This window comes from Sinocyclocheilus anshuiensis, unplaced genomic scaffold (assembly GCF_001515605.1).
Source record: "Sinocyclocheilus anshuiensis isolate Anshui unplaced genomic scaffold, SAMN03320099.WGS_v1.1 scaffold581, whole genome shotgun sequence".
NCBI lineage: Eukaryota > Metazoa > Chordata > Actinopteri > Cypriniformes > Cyprinidae > Sinocyclocheilus > Sinocyclocheilus anshuiensis.
Window position 1 is genome coordinate 263,383 of NW_015540886.1, and position 23,703 is coordinate 287,085.

A 23,703-nucleotide genomic window follows, 5' to 3' on the forward strand; every position below is an offset into this window, starting at 1 on the left:
ACATGGCATTCCAATTAATCAGTCACATCATATTCATTGCATATATATATACATATACATATATATATGCAATTAATAAATTGGAATGATTACGCCATTGGTTAATTACGCAATTGAGAATCACTGATATATATATATATATATATATATATATATATATATATTAGTGATTCTCAACTAGGTGGACACCATGGCGTAATCATTTAAAATAAAATTGTTCAGAATTGAAAAAAAAATTAACTGTTGTACATATGGAGAACAGTTCTTGAACCTTCTGTAATCATAAAATTAAATCACAGTTAATTATTTTATACTATCAATTTTATACTATTGAAGTATCAGAGAACAACTACATGTGGGTGGCCTTGGAGCCTTGGAGCAACTGATAGAACATGCGCTGTAGCACGACTATATATTTCTTCAAGAGCACACAGTTCGAACAGGTAATGGTAAGCTGTTCCACAACTTAGGCCAAGCCGCTGCGAAAGCTTGATCACCCCTGCATTGTCAGTGAGATCGTGGGACAGAAAAGAGATATAGATCTTTTGATCGAAGTGATCTAGATGGGTTGTTAGTGACAATTAGGTCAGAGAGATTTGGGGGCTTGATTGCAATGAGCTTTGTAAATGATAACTAAAATTTTACAATAAATTCGGTATCGGACTGGCAACCAGTGTAGAGCACGTAGAATTGGAGTAATACTATCTCGCAGCTGCGTTTTGGACCATTTGGAGACGAGAAATTGAGGAGAGAGGTAGCCCAACATATAATGAGTTACAGTAGTCGAGTCGTGTGGAAATAAAAGCGTGAATAACTTTTTCAAAGCTTTCTCTACTTAAAAATTATTTGACTTTGGCTAACCGGCGTAGATGATAAAAGCTGGTGCTAACTATGCTATTGATTTGTTTGTCTAGTTTAAGACTACTGTCGAGATAAAATCCTAAATTTTTAACGTTGGAGGTAAAATATGGTGAGAGGGTAAATAATACTTAATCCTGTCAGGCAAGTAGCATGATCACCACTGGGTGGATGAAATTTGAAAAAGCAAACACTGTCACACGAATCAATGCAATGCTCAAGGTATCTTCATGATGGAGCACTATGAATACATTTCTCCGTGTTTCGCCTTGAACTCCATTACTCTCCCATAGTGCTGACAGCTAATTTACTTTCATTATCATTATTTCTTTGTAATATCTAGTCTTTTTTGTCATCTATTCAGGTAACTTGGATACAGGAAAGCACAGAGTAGACAAAATGAATTCGGTTAAATATGATAAAGGGGAAGGTCTTTTGAGGTTTGTCATAATACAGGAGAGCAACAACAAGAAAAAAGAACAGGGAATGGGGATTTAAAAAGCTCTGCCATTTTAATCAATAAAAATGCCTGCAGTAGCTTCAAGCTGGATTGACACTGACAAGGTCTTCACAGGACACCCAGTTCATTAACTCTTCATCACGTTCTTAAAGAGATAGTTCCCTCCAAAATGAAAACTGTCATTATTTACTCAACCTAATTTAGTTCCAAACCCGTATTACTTTCTCCTGTGGAATGCAAAAGGAGAATTTCTGGCTATTCTCAACTGCTCATTTCTATATAATGAAAATGAATGGAGACCAGGGCTGTAACATTTCAAAAAGGATGCAAAAGTACCTTTTGAAGTCACATGATACAGTAGCCTTGTGTGAAGAACAGACTGATTGAAATTCACTTCAATCAATAAAGCAGCGTCAGAACAAAATTACCCCCTTAAACTGCAGGAATAAACAAATCACGAATAAAAACACTAATAAAAACATATCTCTCCACTTCTTCTCAGTAATAGAATATTCTATATTTCATTCTCTTTACAACTCACTGTAGTCAAATCAGTTCTGCTATCGCCACAGTCATACACTCACGTCTTTACATACATTCCTCTTATGGATGAATATATGGATGAATACAAATGCAGATCCGTGCAGAAGTTACTTTCAAGCTAATTTCAATACATTACACTCTCCGCAACAGAGCTGACAAACAAGTCGATATTAAATGATGTGTTTACTGCTCTATGCTACACTGCATAAAGTACTTTAATAATCAGAAAACACGTTGATTTGTGACATTCATCTTAATGTAGTATTATATTTGTGTGTGCATCTTTTGCCTTATGTCTAAGCATAACATATTAATCAGAATTGCTACTGAGACAGATGAGGGTGAGCTCAGCAGTGTAATTTCTCATCATAACACAACACACACATAAATATTAATAGCAGGGTTTTTGGCTGGTGGGCATGAATCATTTCTGTAGACAGAGAGGAGCCACTCATGCATGCCCAAAAACAGCATTTAAGAAAGTGCTGAGATAAACAGCAGCGCTGCAAGGCCTGGCAACGGGAAAAGCCATATAATGCTTCCGAGACCTCAGACAATCAGACAAATCAGACATTTGTTGAGTGTACTTACGGCAACTAAGGGCAGCTGCCAGTTCATATTCATTAATAGAGGTCGTAGTCATGCTGCCCATCAGCCTGAGCAAACTGACTGGCTTTGACAAAGATATAATTCTTGTGTTAATAAGGAACCAGGACAGTTTCATAAAGTGTGTTCATATTAATAGGATAGTTCACCAAAAAAAAAAAAAAACTTCCTGTCATCATTTACAGAATGATGTCATGTCGTTCCAAACCTGTTTGACTTACTTTCTTCTGTGGAACATAAAATAAATCGTTATTCTGAAAACTGTTTTTGTCCATACAATGAATTTTTCGTTTTTAAAAAATATCTTCTTTTGAGAAGCAATTAAGAGGCGATAAGCACTGGATCGGTGTTCCTAGATCCAGCATCATCTTTTGGACACTTAAAAAGTGTGAATGGCACTGCATTATACAATATAATAAAAATAGCAAAACAAATGACAATTATTTTAAGCAAAACGTTTCACAAAAGGTTTCTTAAGAGCTTCAATGACAGGTATGATGTTAAAAACACACATTTAAAACAAGTCGTCACATTTTTTATTATTAATTATTAAAGTATTAATAATGCACACTAGTTACTTTCAAACATTGGTGTAACATGTTCATAGTTAATGTGATGAACTGCAAATGTAGTTATTCTGCTAGTACACCAGTGTGAACTTGAGGGGAACTAACTTCATACATCCACTAAAAATTACCTGTTGACTACAAATCATTTAAAAAAGAAAGTCTCAGAAAAGTAATTTAGTTTTAAATGTAGCTTTCAGATTCCACCTGATATTTTATCTCATGCAATGAAATCCAGTCAATTTTAAATGGGACATGGTATTGCTGCAGATCGGATAGTGGCACTTTGTTTTTAATTTGGTATGTTGGGTTGTATGTGTCCGAACAGGTATATGATCATCAGTATAAAGCCATACTGGATGGACTGGAGACTGAGAGCATGATGGAAATCTATCCAGCACAACGCATCGAGATCTGCAGGATGGGAAAGGGCACTAATGAGGTCCTAGAGGTGCATGACTTCAAAAATGTAAGGGTTTATGACATACATGTGAAATATTTTCATTGTGATGTGAGAGATTCAGCTCATATTCCTGCAATCCGAGTCTCAGCCTAGGAACTGATGTCAAAATACAGACAGAGCGTTTTTCTTTTTCTTTCAGACTGATGATATTGAATCTCTTTGAAAAGCACTGTGCTAAGCAAAAGCAAACTGGCAGCGATGACATCTCGCATCAGCATTCAGACACACTTGTTGCTGGCCCCATCTTCTTTCTAAATTACTATGGTCAGTGGAGCAAAGCCACAAAATAGATTAGTTTCATTCAAGGCATTGCCATGGGAAACCAGAAAACAAGTGAATAGGTAAAATCATTCAAATCAGATGTTGATATAAATGAAAAGGGAGTTCGAGCACCGAGCCCTCTTCGGCACTTCTTGCAACTTCTGGCTCAGGGCAGACTTTGGAATTGATTTTTGTGAAGGAGGGATGTTGCAAGTCATTACACACACTAAAACTACAAACCATCTCCACAGAGCCTGAAGGCTACAGCCCATGAATGGAAATGCAGTGGTAATGCCAACAGAAACACAAGCAAAATCCTTTCTCTACTGTTTTAGACAAGTACTCTGAGTGTCCTCCAGAAACTTCAAAATTAATAATGAGAATTCCACAGCAGCTTATAGGGAAAGCCAAGGAGACACATCGCATAGACTGTTATGAACAAAAAAAAAACAAACATAAAATGTCCTTCAAGATACTATTTAAACTGAACTGAGCTGGATGATGACATCACTGAATTCAATGATGAACTGCCTTTAACTGAAAAATTTGTGTTTACTATTGTCATTTTGCATTATTGACACACTATTTTCCTAATTAATGCTGTTCAGTTGCTTTGACACAATCTGTATTGTTAAAAGCGTTATATAAATAAAGGTGACTTGACTTGACTTGACTTCAACATGAGGAAAATAAATATTCCAGTAATATTTTTTTTACTGCAATACAAGGTAGAGTACCAGTTTTTCCATTGCATTTATTTATTTATTGTCCAGGAATCACTGCATATACTGCATGTATCATAGCATATCACTCAAAAGTTTGGGGTCTTTAAGATTTTTTTTATCAGTTATTATTAATATTATTTTTAAATTAATACTTTTATTCTACAATGTTGCATTAAATTCATCAAAAGTCACAGTGAATACCTGCATTGTCACAAAACATTCTATTTCAATAAATGCTGTTTATTATGCAAAATTCACTTTTGGTGTTGGTGAATTCATGGTGTTTGGACATAAATGTGTGTTAGCAGTGTGTGTACACAACTCCCCTTTAATGATAAAAATCCACCCACTCCTTTTTTTTAATCCCTATAAATCATAAGCAGTGTCTCAAAACAAGCTGTTCGCAGAATCTATACAAAGTGACGTCACATTTTACAGGCCCTGCCCACAACGGTTGACGAGCACATAAACACACAATCTGCCATGTTTATCTTCACGCTAGAGCATTTAAAAGCAGCATTTAAGAAATGTTTTCTTATTAAAGCTACAGAAGTTATTCAGTCAAGAGTAGCGAGTGATTTTTATTTTATTGTTTGGCTCATATTAACAGCATATGTAGCAGTAGGTACTGTATATCACGCTGCTGTCACTTAATATACAGATCTAATATAAACAGAAATTTTATGTTTATACTATGTTTATGTAAATCATGTGTGTTTTTGACATAACCGTGTGTATTTGACTGTGTAAGTGCAATAAGACATGAAAGACAACTTAGTTTAGCACTCATGTCGTGTGACAGATGCTTTCTGTGCACATGCTTCGGATGTGTGTGCTCAGAAAACCCTATATCAGAAGTTTAAACTGATATGATATAGACATGATAATCAAAACCAAGCAAATGTTTTGTTTTGGCAGAGTATCCAAGGTACAAGCTGTAAAGGCACAGCCCTATTCTGGAAAAGTGGGCGGGGAACAGCAGCTCATTTGCATTTAAAGATATATGCACCAAAACAGCATGTTTTTGCTTCCACTCAAAATGGGCATTTTCAAAATGGTATAATAAATTATCTGTGGGGTATTTTGAGCTGAAATTTCACAGACACATTCTGTGGACACCTGAGACTTACATCTTGTAAAAAGGGTCATGATAGGAGCCCTTTAAAAAATTGTAAATTATCAAGGTTTCCACAAAAATATTAAGCAGCACGACTATTATTAACTTTGATAATAAGAAATGTTTCTTGAGCACCAAAATATTCTTTCAACAGCAATTAAATATCTTGCAGACCCATAAACGTTTGAATGGTTGCTTGTGCATATGCGACTCTGTATCTCACAATTGCACAATTTTGTTTCTTATAACTTTGACTTTGTCAGTGTGACTTAGATTATTTTTTTAAATGTAGCAAAGTGCAAAAGAGCTAGAAACAAAAGGGTTTCCTAATATACAAATGGCACATTTTTCTCCAGTCGTTGTAGTCTTGTAAAAACCAGTTACTAAGAGTTACTTGCTAAGAGCAAGGTGTTAAATGATTTTGCCAATAATCACTGTCTCTGTCCATCAGTGTAGAGAACAACAATGATTAGTTTGTCCTACAGTAAGACAAGATGAGCTATCTTACCGCCCATTTGATAATACAAGGTCGGTAAAGATGCAGGGAAAATTTCTTAACAAAGTCAAAGTCCCTTTCTAACACCCTAATACAGAAACAGTATACTGCCAGGGTCAGTTTCCCAGACACAGATTAAGTCTGATCTTAGATCTAGTAATGTTGTTAAGAGCGATTCCTCAGTGCTAATTCGGTTTAGCGCCAGCCCTTGACTTCACCTGCATCCAGGAAGCAGTATTTGTTGTCTCTCAAACCAATAACTGGTGGAAACAGGTGTGGGCATCTACATACAAGTAATGTGCCAATTATTGGAGCAGAGCTCCTTTGCCCTCTCTGCCAATTGCATCATTCAGTGCTTCCATTCGAATAATTGTCTCAGACCATGCACACATTTAATCTGGCTAATGGCAAAGCTGTACTTCAACACTCTTTCTTAAATGACATTATTTTCCAATTTTTTATCCCTGTAATGCAGAGTCTCTCCATTTTCCAGTTGACCAGGCTCAGCAATAAATGCATTTCATCAGAAGATAGTTCCTTCTTGCGTGCAAAAGCAAACCATTACCAGAAATTGAAGAGCAATTTGTCAATGATTTTCAGCACAAACAATGCACTTTTCACTCCTCTCATAACAGTTTCTTTACTAACCGGTGAGCTTAGGTGAAAATGACAAATTTGTTAGTATGCAGTCTAACAGTGTTTATAAGAGCACAGAACACATGAATTTAGGATGCTTCCTTTAATACTGCAGAAATAATTCAGCTCCGACAGTATACTACTCACTCTCACTTTCCTTATTCTACAACAGCAAAACGAGAGCAGCTGTGGATTACTTAATGTATTCCCGAATGCAGGGAGATATTGTTTTTATCCTTCCGCGTGAAGAGTCTGTAACGCGATAGCCTTTATTCCCCTTCGAATACTGCTTTCAGACAGTAAAGAACTTTCTTCAGATGCTCCTGCTAAAATGGGTTTTTCTCTTTTCAAGTGTAAAGCAACAAATTCTGTATGGCAGACCATCAGCTGTGGCTTTCAGGAAAAAAGCTCCTCACTTCACCAAACAGATTAGCTTCGCAACACAGACCATAAGTGCTGCAAATCAATGGGCTTTGCCTACATATAATCATGGCTTCGGCGGTATACCTCTCTACTGGCTGGGGCTGTAGACCAATAATCTTGAATTGGCTAGGAAATGATTCCCGTTGCTTTAGTTATATAACATTCGCTATATCTGTGCTGCACTGAAAAGGCTTCGGGGTGTTTTTGTGAGAGTATTTGAGGTCAAATGCTGATTTTTTTTTTCTCAAATCATGGAATAAACAGTCAATCTCATTAACATCTATGTCTTTCAAGGGCATCACAGGCATTCGTTTTGCCAAGCACCAGAGATGCTACATCAGGGCTCAAACCAAGGAGCTGCCCAAGCTGGACTCAAAGACCATTGACATAGAGGTATTTTAATCTCATCAAATACATCTTTCAGCGATCTGCTTCCTTTAAACAGGATGAAAAAAAACAGTTCATCAGACTGTGAAAAATGAAACTTGCTTCAACCATCACCATTTATCTGCAATCCAACTAACCAGCAAACCCACGCCAACTCCCCAACCCACCTCCAACATCTCATCATCCCCTCCAGCATTTTCCACAAAAATATAAACTTGGGTCTCCTGTGGCCGTGAATCCATCCGAAAGTCCACAATCCCATAACCCCTTTGTGGAACACATCAAATGGTGTTTGCCGTCAATCCTGAACTAATATTAATTTTTAATCATGTCCTCTGAAGCCTCAGCCCAAATAGCCTTAAGGAGAGAGAGAGAGGGGTCCTTGGGAAAGGTAAGCCATTAAAATGGTATTTGAAGATGTTTGCTCCGTAAATTTCACTTGACTCAGGGCTGAAGTGATTCATCTCTGTTCTCCTGCTCTAATGGCTGTCTGTGATGCTCGGCAAGAGTGATGGGTGAAATTCTATCAATCAAGCATCCAATTTATGGGTGTCATGGAGAATGGCAGGCGGTTTCGAAAGCGCTAAACTCTCTTTCCGTGGCAGTTCATATCGAAATGGGGGAGTGCAAGCAAAGTGTCGTGCCTCTCCGATTTGTATTAAAAACACAGTGATCTATTGTTGTCTCAAGTTCCCAGACATCCTCTTTGACTTTTGGAACAGAAGGTATTATAGGCAGAAACAGCCTGCATGTTCTCTCCCTCATCGTTTTAATGTCTAATCCATGTTTACAGATACTAATTGCGAAGCAAACGCCATATGTCGCTGCCATTTCTCCCTTTTTTTGCTAAATTGTGAAACCTAATTAGATTTTTCGGCTAAGCTTTGTTTCACAGATGTGAAATCAATCAGAGTTGGCCAGGGCTGAAGCAGTGGGGCTAGAAAGAGAGGGTAGACGGAAAGAGAGAGCGATGCGCCTGGTTCTCGAGGGGGGACGGGGACACATGGTGCAAGATGGAGCAAGCTGTTCCTACCGTAAAGACGCAGCTAACCAGGAGAACATTCACACAAATGATCTCTCATTTATTGGATAAACAGACTAAAGAGTGTAAAATGCTAAAAATGCAAGCTGTGAGCTTCACATGAAGGTGACAGGATTATTTAGGCTTGCTAACTGCCAATTTACAATCTTGCATTTCTCTAAATCTTTGATTATATACATACCAGCATGGAGGCCTGAGATAAATCAGGATGCTATTGAAACCAAAGACTGCTTGCGTGTGGACGATAGAGAGAGAGCAAGAGAGAGAGAAGCTGGCCATTCTTTCCAAGGTTGTGAGCATGTCAAGGAAGTAGAGGTTAAAATCCACATTATTAGCTCCAAGTGCAGCTGAGCCGCAGGGCATGTGACCGTGGTCCCAGAGCAAGCTGCCTTAACACGCTTCACCACAAAACAATGCTGGGTGAGAAGAAACTGCATGCCACTGATAAGGAAATAAAGCAGCCTGCGAGCACAACCAGGTGACAAGCATAAATTGCTGCCAGTTTGTTTACCATTTTCAATTTATTCAGTCTGGGAAATGATGAAAGCGGTAATCCCTGAACTTCCCACTGGTCTGCAACTGCCCAAATGTCTCCGATGAAATCGCGGCCTGTCTTCCCGCACAGCCCTTGTGTCTGAGGATAAATTTGGTAACTACCTCTGTGCACCCTCTCTTTTCAACTTTTGCCATTGCTATTTATACTAAAGAGGTTTACATGTAGTCAGGAATTAATTGCATTAGTGTAAAATATTCTTATTTATTATACAATTATTTTGCCTAGTCCAAGGGGTTTCAAACTAAGATGCAGGATGCAAGGGAGTTAGTGGAAAAGATGTGCTTTAAAAATATGTATACTTTCACATTTTTACAGTATCATTCTTCTTTTTAAATCAAAAGACTGATCTGTGAATATTTTATTTCCACAGCCCTAGTTTTTAACATTAAGAAAAAACTGTTTTAGAAGTGTTAATCTCTCCTTAAAATGTAAAAAATTTCAAGAGAAGACAACACAGCTGTTGTATATTTTAGAAAGAGCCATCATCGCAAGTGAATCATCATATTTGGCATTAAAATTCTTGGATCCATTAAGGCATTAAAAAAAAAAACAGACTAGCCCAAAGAAAGATATCTGTTAGCATTCCTATTCATCTCTAAGGCATCCCTTTGGAAGAACGTGCTTTGAATTCTGCATTTTACTCTTAGGTATTCAGTTCTGGACACAACTGTTTTGAGCCAGTCACCTGAGGCATACACTGCTGTTTAGTAAACTTTTTTTTTTTGCAAGAAATTAATACTTTTATTCGGAAAGGATAAATTAAATCAGTTAAAAATTAAAGTCATTTATAATGTAACAAAATATTTATGTCAAATAATGACTGTTTTCAACATTGATCATAAGAAATGTTTCTTGAGCATCAAATCAGCATATTAGAATGATTTCTGAAGTATCATGTGTCACTAAATATTGGAGTAATGGGTGCTGAAAATTCAGCTTTGCATCACAGAAATAAAATATATTTTAAAATATATCCAATAGAAAACTTATTTAAAATTGTAATAACATTTCACAATATTACTGTTTTTACTGTATTTTTGTTCAAATAAATGCATCCTTGGTGAGCATAAGAGACTTCTTAAAAAAGCTTTTAAAAATCTTACTGACCCCAAACTTTTGGTACTGTAGATACCATGCGATTACTTAGATACCATGATTACTTTGAAACTACAGAAGAAAAAAATTATGTCCTGACTACACTCTATAAAAACGAATATAATATAATTCAATTCAATATTTAATATATAGTTAATTTATATATATATATATATGTGCTTGGTTAAAGTATGGCCATCAATGAGCATTGACCAGCAGGGGTCATACTAACTGGGCCATGCTAACCAGCCAAACCATGACTCCTTGGTCAAGACATAACTCAGCTTTGCTCTTTTCCCTTCAGTGTCTCTTCCACAACATTTAGATGTCTCAAGAGAACCCACCCAAACTTATCTGGCTAATTTCTCAAAAAATGTGATGAAATGTTGTAGGATCAGTGCCCTAACCTTTGTGTACTCGTATGAAAGTCACACTTTGCTTGAGCTGTCAAGATGGCCAATTAAAGTAGTCTACTTGCACCGCTGGCCCTCGTTTTTAATTTTAGGCTAAAACAGCATCCTTCACCGCTTGAGTCATGCAGGCTGTCCTCCTAGTCATCATTAGTTTAGCGTGATTTGAGGAGGCAAAGAGTGAAGCTTTTAATCAGGCGGAACTGGAACCGCTACAGGTCAGTGCTGTGTCACTTCCCAACAAACAAGAAAAGGCACCGAAATAAAACAAGAGCAGTGGGATGAAAAAAAGAGGGCTGAGAGGGAGAGCAAATGGAAGCGAAAGAGGGGAATCTAATATAAATGATAGTAGCTCAGAAAATAGCCTCAGGATTCTACATCAAGCTCAACTAATGTGCAATTAAGCTTTAGACTGAGAGAAAATCACCTTGTAAAAATATTTGTCATGTGAGCCGTTTCTCTGGTCTCTGCACTAATTAACAAGGGACTATAGCAGAGTTTGTTTGTACTTCTATTTACACATAACTACAAGCACAACAAACATATACCTCATATGTGATTACATTACCCAAAGATGCTTTCTAGATCTCAATTAGATGAAACTGACATACAATCGCTATCATTAAGCAATAATAATTTACTTAACAGCTCATGAACTGCAGAACTAACAAATTAAGTACACTATTATCAGTTGTATAATTAGTTGTATAATGGGTGATGAGGTGGATGCACCAGTCTACTTTAATATGCCAAGAGGATTGAATAACACGTCAGTCCTTCCTTAGTCCAACACAGCAGATAGACTTTAAAGTCATCTTAAAGTCAGATATATTTTTGTACTCCTATTGCTGTACAAATTAAAATGCAACACCACCAGTGCCTGCAGAAAAGGGCATTTTTTCTCAGCTAGGGAAGAAATAAGTGTGTTTCACAAGAAGGTACAGCTATGGTCTTTAAGATAGGTCAAATTAAATATTTTAGCCATGGTCAGCAGTTAGTTCTCTGCTCCCTGCAGAGTAAGAGTGAAATGATCCAAGGCAACAACATTAAGCAGAGACTCCAGCTTTATCTTGTTTGGACTGTGGAAAGGAGACCTAGGATGCCTGCATGTGCAATAAACTGACAAACAGAAATGTGTTTAAAGGGTACGGAAAGAATTGGGTCAGTTTCAATCAAACCAAATGAGCTTCTGAAAGCAGAGCTGAAGTATTGATACTTTCCCCTTGATCCCCACATACAAATATTGATCCTAAGTGTTTTGTTAAACTAGTAGTTTTATATTTTATTTCACGAAAAAAAATCAATGCATAAAATAGGCTTTGAAGTGAAAATATGAACGGTGTTAGCAAGTTGTGTAAGATATGATTTATTTCTCATCTTACCATACACAGAACTGTTGAAAGACACAAGGAGCTAGTCGCAAACTGCTCAAACTGCTGACACTTCACTCATGTCCATTTAAATAGAGACTGCAGTGCTAACCAGAGACTGTGACAAAGACACATCATTCACATTAAAGCGTAAATGTCATTTATAATGGGTTTGTGTGATGATTGTTTAATGATTCAGATTAAACGTTGAAACTGATTGTATAATTGTAGTTAAAAAGCAGAAGCCTGATCATTTGCAGTTAAGCAATTTGTTGAACGGCTATAACAACTTATTTTTATCCTCAGGTATCATTAAAAGCAATAAAATCATGCATGATCACTTTCAAATTTAGCTTCAGTGGCCATCTGACCTCTGGTGCAATGCATTGTATGGAAATTGTGAGAAGATTTAGCACATATTTAAATCTTGGGGAATCAATATCGATACCATCCAAGTATTGAAAAAATTATGGAACTCATTTCTCTGTTTTAATATACTAAAATGTAATGTTTATTATTATATAATGATATATAATATACTATTTTAAATAGCTGTGATTGACTGTTATTAGAAATATTGGCAATTAGCCATTAAATTGGTGTAAGCATTAAAATGTATATTCTTTTCACAGGTGAGTGAGACTGGTGAAGTTGATATGCAGATGATGGACTCTCAAATATGGATCCCTGCTGAAGACCCAATCTCCAACAAAACATTCCTGTTGAATTCCAAGATCTGGGAGATTTGCCAAGATCTGCCCATCCACTGGATCCACCCATCTCCTCTCAGAGGTTACAAACAGGGCTTCACCGACTCGAAATCCAATTAAACCCTAGTAATAAGGTTTCAGAATAGCCTAAGAGTCAAGTCTGTAATTTCTTTTGCTCTCCACTGTTTGCTCGTACTTCCCTTCAATAGGAAGGCAAAAAAAAAATCATAAAAACACTGAATTGCATGGTTTATGCTCTAGCAATGTTCTAAGCAATCACTGATTAACTAATCAAGGACACAATACACCATGTTTAAAGAACATTTTTGCCACAAACCAACTTTTTCCAAATGAGGGCATTATAGTACTGGAGGGTTTTATGTTCTTCAAGGATTAGTTCACTTCCAGAATAAATATTTCCTGGTAATTTACTCACCCCCATGTCATCCAAGATCTTCATGTCTTTCTTTCTTCAATCGCAAAGAAATAAAGGTTTTTGAGGAAAACATTCCAGTTTCAATGCAGCTTTAAAGGCCACTACATGATTCCAGCTGAGTAATAAGGGTCTTATTATCTAGTAAAACGATCGGTCATTTTCTTAAAAAAAAATAAAAATGTACATACTTTTTAACCACAAATGCTCATCTTGCACTAGCTTGACTTTACGCATTACATAGTCACGTTGGAAAGGTCACGCATGACTTAGGTGGACGTACTGACCCAGTGTTTACAAAGCGAACATGCTAAGAAAGTCAAATGCACTTTACAAAAACATGTAAAACAACGATGTCAGAAGATTTTGAAGTTTGAGGAGAAAATGAGATGGAGATTTTCGCTCTACCCTTCAAAAAGGTATTTTTGAACCAGAGTACAAAGACAGAGATGACCGTGCGTAACCTTTCCAACGTGATTACGTAATGTGTGAATTTGCGGACGCGCATCAGGGAGCTAGTGCAAGATGTGCATTTGTGGTTAAAAAGTATTTACATTTTTCTTTTTTAGAAAATGACCAATCGATTCGCTGGATAAGACCCTTATTACTCAGCTGGGATCGTGTAGAGCCCTTTGAAGCTGCATTGAAACTGGACCTTCAACCCCTTGGCCACCATTTAAGTCCATTATATGGAGAAAAATCCTGGAATGTTTTCCTCAAAAACCTTAATTTGCGACTGAAGACAGAAAGACATGAACATCTTGGATGACATTATCAGGAATTTTTTATTCTGGAAGTGAACTAATACTTTAAGGAAGATCAAAGAGGCCTTTCATGATATCAATTTTTTAGTAGCAAGTTTTTAGCGTTACTGTCTTTCCTTCTGTGATACAGATGCTGAATTCCACGACGTAGAAGATGTGGAGGAGACCCCAGAGCTGGAGGCGAGAGGTCCACGTCAGACCCGGGATGTCATGGACCAGTTACCAGTAAACGACTATGTAAGTGTGAGCCTGAGGTACTGCTAAAAAACCTGAGGTATTACTAAAAGACGTGTTCAAACTGCGGTTGAGCCAGATAGTCATGCTCTCTTTCTTGGTATAAATCGTTCATTAATCGAAGTTCCCTTTCCGAACTTAAAACAGACCATGTGGACCACAGGGTATTGAAATTGCTCTATATATCTGCTTAAATCAGGCCAGTTCACTTAAGACTCCCTTAATGTCTTACAGCTAATGGAGAGGGATATTTAGCCTTCAAAGGAAGCAAGTTTGCCTTGCACAATTTTTCCTTGCCTCTCTTATGTAGTTAGTGATGTACAAAGACAGTCTCCCAAGGTCACTCATTAATGAATAGTTAAATGTATTAATCATGCTTTAATTATCAAAGCATGGAGAATCAAGCAGCCAAAGAGTGTCCTTTATTGCGTTCATGAAGTGAAGCATATGTTCAATGATGAATTGATGCACTAATGCTTCGCACACCTACGATATACACCTCCCCAACTAGCATGTGACTTCTAGCCTCCAAGCACAAGGATGAGAAGACTGAGAAAAGAAAGAACTATGAGGTGGTGGGAAAAAAGGCACATTTATCTGCAGAGACCCAGGAACGTCTTGCCTGCGCACCTCATCCAGCAACACGGACTGCAACGTACTGTATAATTAAAGCGGACCCAGATGAAACCACCTTTCCCTTTTGAAATCCTCTCCTTCTATCAGCTGGTTAATACACACCAATCCAGCCAATTCCAAGGCTAAGCACAGGCGGGCTGTGTTTGTGGGCAGAGCGATAACAACGGCTTTAGTGAACGTCAGAGGGGATGTGGCTCCCGGTAATTGGAGTCTGGAGTCATGTAGATGCTGCTGGGAAGCCAGATATCCCAGACCTTTCAGAGGATCCTAGACGCAAGCCCTTCTTTAGCTCTCCCACCGGCAGAAGTCTGCAGCTGGAGAAGGGAATTCATATTTTGCTACAGGTCTCTTCCTGTTGTGCACTTTTTATAAATAATCATCAAAGTTCCTGTGACAGAAGGCCTGAGATATACGAGGCTGACCTTTCCCCAGTCCTGCCACGCTGATGCGTTGCGTGCCAGCACAGCTCTGGATATCTTTCAAACTGAATAACTATCATCTGGCTGTGCTGAGAAATTGCATCATGGTCCTTGACCTAGATTGGAAGGACACGACTCTGATGATTCGGTCCAGTCGAATCTCAGACTTGTGTGCCTGCCACAGTTGTTGAAGGTAGGAATCGTGACCCCACGTCCTAGCTGAAAGCATTCTGGCTTGCAGATCGCTGATTGAACCTGCCTCCACGAGTCTGTCTGAACTTAAGTTGCACTGTCCAGTCAAGGACCCAATGAAGATGAAAGATAAAGTCACTTTAAACTTAGGATACTAAAATGAAACAAATGCTTCGTTTCAAGTGTCTTTTTAAATCTGTAATTTAAAACAAACACTTTAAAATTAACATTATAACATGTACAGTACAGTTTATCATCTGGCTGTGCTGAGAAATTGCATCATGGTCCTTGACCTAGATTGGAAGGACACGACTCTGATGATTCGGTCCAGTCGAATCTCAGACTTGTGTGCCTGCCACAGTTGTTGATGGTAGGAATCGTGACCCCACGTCCTAGCTGAAAGCATTCTGGCTTGCAGATCGCTCATTGAACCTGCCTCCACGATTCTGTCTGAACTTAAGTTGCACTGTCCAGTCAAGGACCCAATGAAGATGAATTCACTTTAAACTTAGGATACTAAAATGAAACAAATGCTTCGTTTCAAGTGTCTTTTTGCAGCAGGATAATCAGTTTGATTAATATACCTCTGCGGAACAATACCATTCATAGTCTGTTTGTTTTATCGTAATCACGCATCATTTCACTCGAAAAAAAAAACGTATTTTTCCAAATAACATCCACCTTTCATGCTGGCAGGGGGCTTTTCTGTGAAAGTCTGATAAAGCAAACAGTGCTACACTGACAGGCTTTGTGCTGTTTCCAAAATAAATTGTTGTCTCAACACTCTTGACCCTAAACCTGACAAACATTATGAATCAGTAATTGTCTTTGTGCATTTGTGAGAGTAATAAATCAAAGACTACAAGCATCACCCTGCTTTCTCTTGCACTAGTCTAATCATTAGGAGAATGCAATTTTCACTCCATTCATCATTGCATAGTGAGCTCATGAAAACTCATACATGCCTCGTTTATGGAGAACATAATGAGAGATGGGACTCCAGAGGAGAAATGCATGTCATTATGCATCTTCACACGCACATGCACAGACACATTATAATTCACTGCGCTTCATCTCAAACCCAAAAAGATCAATAATGATAATAATATACCTGTTTATGCTATACAAACACCACAAATGACCGTTCTTAAATGTCATTTTCATCCTGGCAACACATTTCAAAGCGATTTTCTCCCTTCACGTTCATTTGCGTCATTTCCCAACAGGAAGTCTGAAACGTTGCCAGACAACTTGGAGAGATACGGCTTCATCTGCCAATCTAATGCAGATCAGCAGAGGTGACTAGTTCCATGACAGTGTTTTTAATCAGACAGATAATGTCATATTGTCTGCGTCGTGAGCTTGGGGAGACCGAAATGCAGTCAAATGAAACAGTGCGAGTCGAGGGTGCTATGTGCTCCAACAGTTACGGGAGATAGAAAGTTAAGTGGCACTTCTCGGAACCCATCTCATTGTAGCGACTGATCAAAGGCATGGCACTCAGCCCTGGGTAATCTGGAGAGGGCACACATACACAATCACAATGGAGAGGGCCAAGAGCCATTCATTCTACCCAATTTACCTTTCACTCCACTTTCATTTAGCCCTTACACCAATTCACACCCTGCCTGCGAGAACAAATAAACCGATCCTTGTTGGGCGATCATTACACTGCTAATTGCTGTATGAACGTGCCATTCGCTTTATGCCAAAGTCAAAGGAGGGCATGAAAGTGCATGGGGGAGGGTTCTCATTTCTGAGCTGAAATGAGGCCGGGGTCGCTGCTCGGACTGAGGCTCCAATGATACGCTTTTAAGGGAGTGGGAGGGCTGGGATGAAAGAAATAGTGTAATTATCGCAGTGGCTGCCAGTGTCAAACTCGTTGTGACTGAGAAAGAACAGGCAACGGGGTTAAGGGACTTGAATCAGAGATGCTAAAGCCAAGCGATGCCACCAGCGGCGTAATGGAAAGGTCAAGGGCATTATATCATATCTGATACCCTGGCTTGACATATCAAAACCATCTACGTTAAATGCCACTCTGATCCTTGTGACATATCTGAGCATGACAGGGATTTTTGTCATTGCTTGTCTACAACCCATAATCACTCTTCAGTCCCCCTTCAGAACACTGCACCTTTTTATTGCTAACATCAAGCCATCAGACATGCGCCCTGTGCTGAGATTGCAGGTATTGTTTGGCTGCAGTTCTGACCCTGTTGACTCACTCTCTTTGCAGAGAGAAATCGGGCTGGAGCTGGACAACAGCCTAGATGAGCAGGGCTACTGCTGCCAGCACTGTCGGCGAGGGTACCGTTACTGTCGGCGATACTACGAGCCCCTGGGCGGCTTTTGGCCGTATCCCTACTATTACCAGGGAGGACGGGTCATCTGTCAGATTGTCATGCCCTGCAACTGGTGGATAGCAAGAATGCTGGGACGAATTTGAAGGTATACCGGAGGGAACCAATGGTGCTATGCTGCTCAGGGGTGCGCGTAGACCAGCTTCATTTGTACGAAATGTCACATATACGCTCAAAACTTTTGAAAAAAAAATCGCTTAAAATAAGGCAAAACATTAGCTCATCCTCGGTGACCATGTCACTGTCAACATTATTGTTTTATATTATATATGGGTAGTTAATGGATAACAATCAACATCAAGATTATAGGTTAAACTGTATATAAAAACAGGGAAATTGTATATTTTAGGTGCTATTTTTTCCACAATTTCACCTTTGTGCCTTTGTTAGTTTAATCTGTGGTACTACAAATTAATTTTTATTAATACAAAAATTTTCCATCTCAGACTATTTTCAACAGCATTTTGCATGCCATTTTTATGACCATATTAATTTGAAACCACATTAGTCTCTCAATTAATATGGTTGTAAAAACTGTTATTATACAATTAATTGTTTAAAACAGAAAGTATTTCATGTCAACTACATGTCAATATACATACATACATATACATATATATATATATACATGGTTATACTGGAAGTAGAACAGAAACAGGTGCTTTGGAAATGGTCAGTTACTGTAGTTACATATTCCATGCAGACCTTTCAAAACAATAGTGTAGGTGACCATTTCTATGGACCCTTTATTTGTCTTGTTTATAGTGGATGAGAGGCATTATAAGAAACCAGGTTAACATAAATAAATGTACAGTAATTTGCATGTTTATATTATGAAATATTGTTTTTAATATATTTACGCTTAAGCAAGTCCCTGTAGAACTTTGAAAATTAGCCTTTATAAAAGCTGTTATGTAAATGTAATGCAGTGTCGAACTGCACTGTACACAACATATCACATGGCTATATTTAAGTAGTGACATTGCTAGCACCATAATTGCAGGTCTGGGACTGTTTCAATCAATTCTTTCATCCAAGCAAATGCGTGCTCTATAAATTGCATTTACGTAATCTAACGCTCCTTTGTGTTTTTCCAGCAACTTCCTTCTGAATAAAACTGGTAAAAGTTTCATTGTCTGCTACTAATTTACTGCTGCATATAAACATGTGCTAAAGAGTGAATTAAATGTATGCCTTCAGATTTTTTTGTTTGTTTTCTTTGGAAGACAAACTCAATGACCTTGACATTATTAGCGTTATGCTCTTCCAGTTCAGCTCCAATAAGGCCAGACACATGACTGCACTATATGATCTAATAAGACAGACAGACACAGTATATAATTTTAAATGATCATATGGAAAACCTTGAAAGACATTACACTGAAAGCATACAAAATGCATCTATTCTGAGAAACTAACAAAAGAGCAAAACACAGGGCTTTCATCTTGAAAAAAAAAAAGATGCCACATCTGTGACAAACAACCTCACAAAGCATTCCATGGAGGAAGTTAAAACTCACCTTGATGTTTATCTCTTTCGCATCCATGGTCAGTTGTATAAATGTGATTTTCATCAGCTATATCTTTTCTCAAAACACTTCTTTCTTCTGCAATACTAAGATCTACTTCACTAGAAGCCTGAGGTAAATGATCAAAGCACAAACTCAAAATACCCCATAGAAAGCTTATTATAATGGATACTGTTTCTTTTATCACAATACCTTGAAATCATCTAAGACACCAGCGCTTATCTTGATGCGATACAAGAGGAAGTCACCTCCAACATTAACAGAGCCATCGTATAGTGGGGAAAATATCAGTAATTGCACAAATATTTTAATTCATTCAATATTAACAATTTCAGTTACATAAATGCTACAAATGTATTATTATTAATATTCAATTTATTAAGTTATTTAATTTTATAAATTAAATTATTACAATTATTACTGTAATTCTTCATATAACCTTATAGCCAAAAAATACAAGTCTACTTACTCACCCTCATGTTGTTCAAAACCTGTATGACTGGAACAACGTCTGAGCCTCTTTCATCTATACAGTGAAAAAAGGACAAAATGCACTATAAAAACCATCAAATGAGGAAGAAAAATAAACGTAAATAATAATAATAATAATAATAAACTTGTCTTGATAATCACCAAACGTTCTAAGCAACATTATAATTAATTTCATTTTTAGAATAATAGTAGACAAAGAGCAAGAGAAGTATAAATTCATTAATGTCATTGTGAATTCAACCAAGCTGTTTACAATGTTCCTTATGATATTCATTTCTAGACACATACCTGCGCTGGTGTATTTACATGTCAGCTATGACAAATAACATATTTTGTATATTTTATGCATATTAACCTGTTAAGGCTAAGGCAGGAAACCAAATAACTAAAAAAAAAACAGTGATTAATGACTTTAAATTGAATGAACTATAGAATAGCACTAGATCCATACTAAAAAGTGTCTAACGATTTCAGATTTAAAACAACCTATTTTAATTTGAGCTGCTTGTATTTCATTGCCTAGACGCAGAAAGATTTGAGAGTGCAACACTGACTGCATGAGACTGAGGGCGAAAATACAGCAAGTCTAGAGCCGTTCAAGGAGACGCATGTGAATTAATTCCTTTTGTTAGCACATCAAAAGTGCATTGTAATTTACCTCCAAGTTTTAGTTCCCAGCATTTAATTCGCCGGTTCGTGTACGTGGAGTGCTGTGTACTGTGTAAAGTCTGTGTTTTACAGGCAGACGTTCTGCTTTAATGCAATACACGAAAAGAAGAGAGAGCAAATTGCTTGTTAAATGTGTTTCACTGAGGTGTGTCACTACTGCCCTCCAGTGGTGCCGTATGGATATGACTCTATTCTTGTATATTAAGGTGATATAAGCAAGGGGATTTACAATACCTAGACATTCCTCTTCATCTTGCTGGAAGTTTTACGGCTGGTGTAGGACTCCTCCGATGAACACGATATAAAATCTGGCTTCTTTGCTCATGTTGGCTCATAACATATGTATATTAAACGGTAAATGCCGCGTCCACCTGCTCCAGGTACGTCAACAGTGTCGCCATCTTTAAACGGTCAACAGGACACCTGTTTGAATGTGACAACCGAGATGTTTGAACGCGCTGAATTAACAGTTTTTATGTACAGTAAAATAGTTCATCACATAATATGTAAATAATACATTTACTGACTTGATGGTAATTTTCAACATGTTTTCCATGACATAATCATTTTATAGAACATTTTTTGTCGAGTTTGATACGAAAAAATGCTATTTTGTAAAAGAATTGTGCGACAGATAGGATTTATTTACGGCACCACGCTCATTTCAGTAGCCACCGCCAACAGTAATTGTCGCAAAGCGTGCCATATCTATGGTAGGACTCATCAGACAAAAAACAAGTCTGATAAATAAATAATAATAAAAAACTGTCTAATCAAATTTAAATTATGAATACTGTATTGTAATTATTTAATCGTAGTTTTTACTTCATGACATAAGATTTGAATACAGTATATATTAAGGAATTATTTTAGATCACTATATTGTTAATGAAAAATATTGAAGTGTGTGTGTGTGTGTGTGTGTGTGTGTGTGTGTGTGATGACATAAGATTTGAATACAGTATATATTAAGGAATTTTTTTAGATCACTATATTATTAATGAAAAATATTGAAGTGTGTGTGTGTATATTTAAATAATTGTTATTATTTAAATAATAACAACATTCACATCTATACTAGATTGCAAAACATCTACTTAAATATTTAAATATAGCCTAATTATTTCCATATATTTCATTGTTGCTAGGAATATACATACAGTACATACATTTATATAGCCAGATCTTTTTGAATGGCTATCAATTGAGAAAGATCTGCCAGATGATGTAGTTATAGCATCCACCAGCAGGGGCTAATGGGGCCATAATAATCAGCCAACCCTTGACTGTATGGTTATGACCTGGGAAATATAAAATTATAGTTATTGTTTCATTTGTTAGTGGAAGAATTTTGTCAATTCAGGCAGTTGAGGGATGTAGGGTGAGAGGTTTAATAGCTGTAAGAGTATTGCTTTTAGCTTCTATAAATTCCTGCTGTGAGACTGCTGCTGCTTTCAAAATTTGATGTAAGTATAAAGTGATGAAAATTGCAGTGGATGTCATTAGTCTTAGTTCAGTAACAGAACAAAACCATTGTTTAGTATTTGTGTGTGTGTGTGTGTGTGTCTCAGCATCCTGGTGTGTGAGTAATCTTAGCGCAGCCCCTGACTGGAGGCACATTTCTAATGACCGCCATCCCTCAGCCGCCCCACCACTCCTCACTAGAGATGCCGTGATGCAATAAACACTCGCTCTCTTCAAGCATGTCATTGGCCCCCAGCTACTTGTTGTCTTGCTTTAAAAATAGAATGGTATAAAGTGATGAAAATTGCAGTGGATGTCATTAGTCTTAGTGCAGTAACAGAACAAAACCACTGTTTAGTATTTGTGTGTGTGTGTGTGTGTGTGTCTCAGCATCCTGGTGTGTGAGTAATCTTAGCGCAGCCCCTGACTGGAGGCACATTTCTAATGACCGCCATCCCTCAGCCGCCCCACCACTCCTCACTAGAGATGCCGTGATGCAATAAACACTCGCTCTCTTCAAGCATGTCATTGGCCCCCAGCTACTTGTTGTCTTGCTTTAAAAATAGAATGTTCCTTGAGCTGATTTTGTCCAGCTGTGTTGATGTAAAGACCCGGTTTGATGCTAGTGAACCACAGCTGTCTAGAAATTCAGCTTTAATTTGAAAACCCTTTTTTAAACTATACAAGGGTTATTTCGGTTTAGAAGTTTATGATTCATCATAGATCCTATGACATTCAGCAGTGAAACACTGATCACCGCAAGCTGTCCTGTTTAGTCTTTTTTAATGCTGCATGACATGAGTAATACTAGGGAGACAACATGCCATGTCAAACAGCTACATGTGTTTCCCGCACCATGACATGCTATACTTCATCTTCATTTTGAACATGTGTCTAATTATTATATTTCCAGTTATAACTGCATATTAACTGTGAGACTACAAAGAGTATTAGTACTTTAAAAATGTATTTGCCATTTTAAGAGTGAAAAGTGACTGAAATGGTGAAAAACATGAAATGATGACCAGGGCTAGTTGTCACAAGGGCTGTACAGTAACCATGATTTTGAATTTGATTATGCAGTTTCTCTAACAGTGTTGTTGTTGTTTGTTAGTTTAAAATATCTCATTTAAAATGGTCATAATTAATTTTGTGAATTAAAATTCCATCATATTTTACTGCTATGATAAAAACAAAATCACAATGACATACATTAACACAACACAGTATAGCATAGGTAGGTTTTAAATTATTATAAAGTTGTTTGATTTTAAACTTTCAGGACAGGATTATTTTATAAAAGTCAGGTCAGGGCATGATGTCACATTTTATATTTTATTTTATCAAATTTTGTACAACTTTTGTACATTACCTGTTACTGCTTTATGATTTTTAATTGAAAATTAAATTGCCTATAATTGGCTGTTTAATGGCACATTCCCATTGTGACAGCATGGCTCTTGGGGAGGTCAATGAGTTTTTTGGAGCTTTTTTTTTTCTTCTTCTTCTTATGGGGAAAGGTGGAAATATCCAGTAGCTTTTTTGTAACAAAGACTTTATTGTATGTTCCTTTACAGAAATTGACTTTCAAAAATAAATCCAACTTAAGACATTTTTTGCTGTACTGGTCTCCCTCTATCCTCTATTTAAACTTAAACACACAGACTTGACATTGGAAACGAAAAAGTTCATATCTATGTATTTGTTATATCTTCTCCAGTTCACGTAACATTTCGAGTGGTGTGATAAAATATCTTCCCATTTTCACAGGACAGGTTAACACT

At 37.3% G+C, this 23,703-nt stretch overlaps 1 protein-coding gene across 2 annotated transcripts in view; it reads left to right on the forward strand.

The window, feature by feature from the left end:
• Window positions 1–18,325, forward strand: part of LOC107688706 (tenomodulin-like) — a 51,841-nt gene extending 33,516 nt beyond the window's left edge. For both annotated transcript variants that reach the window (XM_016486441.1, XM_016486440.1), the window contains exons 3-7: window positions 3,362–3,502; window positions 7,449–7,547; window positions 12,647–12,806; window positions 14,052–14,158; window positions 17,642–18,325. In XM_016486441.1, the coding sequence (XP_016341927.1) occupies window positions 3,362–3,502; window positions 7,449–7,547; window positions 12,647–12,806; window positions 14,052–14,158; window positions 17,642–17,851 (717 nt within the window). In that variant the 3' untranslated portion in view covers window positions 17,852–18,325. The remainder of the gene's footprint in view (window positions 1–3,361; window positions 3,503–7,448; window positions 7,548–12,646; window positions 12,807–14,051; window positions 14,159–17,641) is intronic.
• Window positions 18,326–23,703: the final 5,378 nt, after the last annotated feature.